Consider the following 4,712-nt stretch of genomic DNA (forward strand, 5'->3'; position numbering starts at 1 on the left):
AATCATTGATCATTATCTTCATCTTAATCCTGCGCACCAAAACCATTTAAGCCGTTTTCCTCATTGTTGGAATTGAACAGTCTCACACTCACTTCCTTTGACTCTTTGTTGCTCAGTCACTTCTGTCGAGACAAATTTGCTCTTGCATCATGCAGCAGTTCTGCCTTTTGAAACTCATTGGTAAAAATTTATAAATTAGCTATAATGCAGTGTTCAAAGTGTGTGAAAAAAGTAGCAGCTTATTTTCCAGATATTACGGTAAATAGCTGAAAAACTTCACAATGTGTTTCATATCAGTCATATCAGTAACTGTTGACATAATTATTGATTACTTTTTGTTTTAAATATCTGAAATACTACCAAACTGGTGCATTAAATAGTGACTTTAACTCTTTAGTGCAGTTTTCATTCCACAATGTTTTTTATTTCTAAGCAGTTCTGAGTGCAAAACCTGAAACTGTTGCTGTGCAACTTTCTTACCAAGTTGTTGCCAAGTAACCAAAGAGTAAGTTAACTGATGCCCCCAACCTTGATTCACTGGCTATGCCTACATTCCCCAGAATGCTGTGCAGTTCTGGATCAGAATTCAGTGAATATTCTATATGATGAAAATTTTATCAGATGTATTACCTATCGACACTGATCACATGTCTACTGCATCATCTATTATTACTGATTTATTGCTCAGCCACATTTCCTCCTCTTTTGAAGTTGTAATTTCTTAGGAGTCTGTATACAATAAACAAAGACTCCCTGTGTTTATTGTACAATTGTGAATTACACATATGCCAAATCACCATGATTTCCTCTGCAGGGGGAGGGTTCACTGTGGACCTTGAAGGGTCTGTACAAAAACAAACATTACAAAACCATGTGAGCACACACCAGCAGTTTGACTCCAGTTCAGTCATGCTGGGCTTTTTACTTCCTCCACTGATTGCACCAAGATGCTGCATTTATTTTCCCTCTGAGATTATTAAAGTACTTTTGACATGAATTGACAGTTATTAGTCAACGAGCGTTCTAGTAGCTCTGTGCATTTAAATGGCTAATTTAGTAAGAACTGTCGCTAAGTATTGTACAAGGTGGTACAAAAGCGAGACTGTGTTCTGATAATGCTGAGAGTGACTAATCCTCAGCTGTGTGCCTCTATGTTGCCTTCTCTTCCTGAGTTTTACAATGAAGTTGATGAACAGTTTGGTGACGCACCATGTGTCACATGAGATAAACAACTCAACTGAACTCTGTAGGCATTAAATGGATATTTCTATGTATGACTCAGTGTTGCTTTAAGTTTTTCTTAGTTTGTTTTGCAATATAAATGAAGCGCAAAGAATAAGTTATTGGAATATTGATAAAGTACAGATTAGAAGAATGTTTCTCCTACACATATTCTATTTTATGATTCTTTCTTCTTCTACAGATATGACTGCACAGGATCCACTGGGATGAATGCATCAAAAACAATCAGCATCTGGTTTATTGATGAGCAGGAAAACATGTGCAGTGACAAAAGAGTGTAATCAGAACAGGAGTTAAGGAATATCAATGAGATAAAAAAAAAGTCCAGGATGTCATGAAAAGAAAATCAGATAAAGTAATAAGAAGAACTCCACCAGAACATCTTTAAAAAGACACATCATTGAGGTGCGGAACACCGTCTGACCCAAACAGCTCCATATACCATCACATCCCTGTTACCTCAACAGCATTCTAACTGGAAAGGTGGGTTTTGGCTACTGACCACAGTTGAACTGCTAATAGTTCATAAAACAGATTTACACATTTCATTAGACTTGAGCTAACAGTCAGATCTCAGATGTGGTTTAAAGACTAAGCTCTGCTTTGTTTGTTAGGATCCAACTACCATTAATTTGTATTGGAAAAGATCAAGTTCCCTTTAAAGAAAACAAGTGGAGCAGCCACTTGCGCAGTACTCAGGCTGCAGAACATTCAGGAAGTCTAACTTTGCCCTGCACTGTTGCTGTGCAGCGCTCACCAAATGAGCCCTGCTACTGCAATGTTCCCCCTTGATGGTGCTCTGCTCTGTAGCAGCTCAAAAGGCTCTTTGGCTGCTGCTCAGAAGGGAGTGTTTGGCAAATTCTGGGTAGAGTCTGTAAGGTTCCTGTTACAAACCAAGCCACTGGCATGTCCACCAGAGGGCACCTGACCATTAGCTTTGCTCCCAAACTCATTCTCCCTCAAGGACTCCTGCTCCTCAGGGGTCCTCCGGTCAGAGCTCCTGCTTGGAGTTCCCATTCCAGGTGCAGTCTGTCTCCGCCATTGTTGTCTGAGAACATACAGAGTGACTGTGATGAGCAGACTGAGGCACAGCACCAGCAGAACGGACACCACCACCAGCTCCTTCAGGTAGCTGGGGCAGCAGGCTGACAGCAGAGGGTTCCCATCACGGAATTTTGTTTCCAGATTTCTATCAAGCTGCCTGGTGGTGACTGGAGTGTTCCTGATGGCCAGTGAGGGTTTTGTCACTGCTGGTCTGGATTCTGTTGCTTTAGGCCCCTCCCTAGTGGGCTGGGCTCGCGTGTGGCTCCGGGTGTAGCTGGTTGGAGTCTGAGCCATGGGACTGCTCTTCTGCTTGACGTGATAAATGGCCATGGTCTGTCGGTAGCCGTTCTCTGTGGACAGACAGAGGTAGTGGCCCAGGGTGGCTGGGGTGGCCACAAAGCTGAGGCTCCCATCCTGCAGGTGGAGGTAGAGGTCTGAGGACAGGCGGCTGTTTGGACGCTCCCACAGCTGGTGGGACAGCTGTGACGCTGCAGGACAGTGTAATCGCACCACGTCGTTCAGAGACACAGAGACCAGCTCTCCTGCAGGACACGAGACTGACAAACAGGCTGGAGCTTACTCAGGGGTCAGAGCAGAGAAAACCTGCAGACTGACTGGTGATGAACACAAACATGACCATATGTGGAATGCATTATTGTCATTTATTACTGCTGGCAGGCTAACGCGTAGAATACCCTCACATTTAAAACACAGAATGGTTTAAAATCTTTGCCGTTATTATTGTTTTGTACAAAGATTTCATAAACGACAACAGATTTATGTAAAATAACAGTACAGGTGTTTATGTAATGCAGAATATCTCAAAACTACGACTGCTCATGTTGAAAGTTGAACTTGAGAGGATTACCCATGCTTTTATCTATACATATCTATATTGTTGAAACAGTCTTTTTAACTTGCAGCATTTTGCACATTCAGATTGTGCAAAATGCTGCAGTAAGACTTAACGGGAATCAGCAGAAGATTACACATTACTTCCCTTCAATGGTTTCCAGTACGTTTTAGAATCCAATTTCATTAGTTCTTACTTTTAGAGCCCTGCATGGTGAAGCCCCCAGGATAGTGCTGACCTGCTGTAAACCCATTATTCTTCTGTTGTGTTGAGGTCAACAGGTCAGAATTTACTGAGAGTCTCATTCACTTGATTTAAAGCTGATGGGGATTGGGACTCTAAGACTATGGAACTACTTTGACTGTTTTTGTGTTGCACCGATTTTACTGACTTTTTTAAAAGCAGCTGAAGATGTTTTTGTACAAAAACATTGATTAACTTGGTATTTGATTTTGTGTCATTGTATTTTATCTGTGTATCTTTGTTTTATCTGTGAAGCACTTTGTGCTTTGTTTTATCTGTGAAAGTTGCTACATTAATCAAATGTACTTACACAATAATAATAATAATAATAATGATAATAATAATAATAATAATAGATACTTGATTAAAGGATTCTTATTAAGTATCTAAGTTTCATTAAACTTAAATGAAGCTTAAATACTTTTTTGTGTATTATGTTTCATTTAAATATTTAAATTAAACTTTTGTGTTTTGTTAAATATCTCAGTGAACACATTTCCAGGACAGAGATGCCACATTGTTGTTTCATAGTGTGACACATACTTGCGGGCATCTTACTTGGTCCAAATTTGGTTCTGTGTGTTACTGAAACACTGTTGCAGGCTTCTTCAACATTTCCTCCATCTGTGTCCTGGCCCCTAAAGAGAGGACACTACAGTCAGCAAGTGGATGTTTAATAGAATTAAAACTGCAAACAGCCTTGTAAGGTCCTTGCAGCTCAGCGCCGCTCCGCCTTGTCACAACTACGGGAGCCCCAGCTACACCACCCATTTGTTGTCATCAACGCTCACAAGCAATTTATGCACCAATCCACTAGGTTCTGCACACTAATGTGTTGTACAGTGCTCCCTGATGACGCACCAAAAATCTGATGAAGATTAGTTACTGTTATATTCAAGGATATATTGTTCAAATAACCTGGGGGTGGGGGGCACTGGAGTCAACTTCCAATATAAGTCAACTAGTAGGAAAACAGGTGACTTTAGAAGTTATCAAAGGTCACTTATACCCAGTTTGGTGCAAATCAGATGATGGATGTGTGATTTAAAGTCAACCATATGCAAACGGTGAGGGATTAGAATTCGCCATTCAGTTGTGCCCACCACATCCTCCAGCCAGCAGCCATTGTTGAGCTTCATGTTGTCATTAAACACAGGTTCAAATCTTTATGAATCATGGAATAAAAGGAATAGAACTAGTAGGAAAACAGGTGACTTGTTATTCAAAGGGGACAGGGCTAAGGGGATGTCACCAATTGACCATGTGAATGTGATCAGTGCTGGTTGGTTATGGGGCTCATGTGGAAGTTATTCTACCTTTATGTTTTATG

The 4,712-nt window shown here is 40.8% G+C and overlaps 1 protein-coding gene across 1 annotated transcript; it reads right to left on the reverse strand.

Annotated features, from left to right (window-relative positions):
- Nucleotides 1-1,449: 1,449 nt before the first annotated feature.
- On the reverse strand, nt 1,450-4,251 carry LOC106942258 (uncharacterized). Its single transcript, XM_015025502.1, has 2 exons — nt 3,926-4,251; nt 1,450-2,843 (listed from the first exon to the last, which is right to left on the reverse strand). The coding sequence occupies exons 1-2, from the start codon at nt 3,933-3,935 to the stop codon at nt 2,080-2,082; spliced, it is 774 nt and encodes a 257-aa protein (XP_014880988.1). The 5' UTR covers nt 3,936-4,251; the 3' UTR covers nt 1,450-2,079.
- Nucleotides 4,252-4,712: the final 461 nt, after the last annotated feature.

Source organism: Poecilia latipinna, unplaced genomic scaffold (assembly GCF_001443285.1).
Source record: "Poecilia latipinna isolate Pla-1442-1.1 unplaced genomic scaffold, P_latipinna-1.0 Scaffold4146, whole genome shotgun sequence".
Lineage (NCBI taxonomy): Eukaryota > Metazoa > Chordata > Actinopteri > Cyprinodontiformes > Poeciliidae > Poecilia > Poecilia latipinna.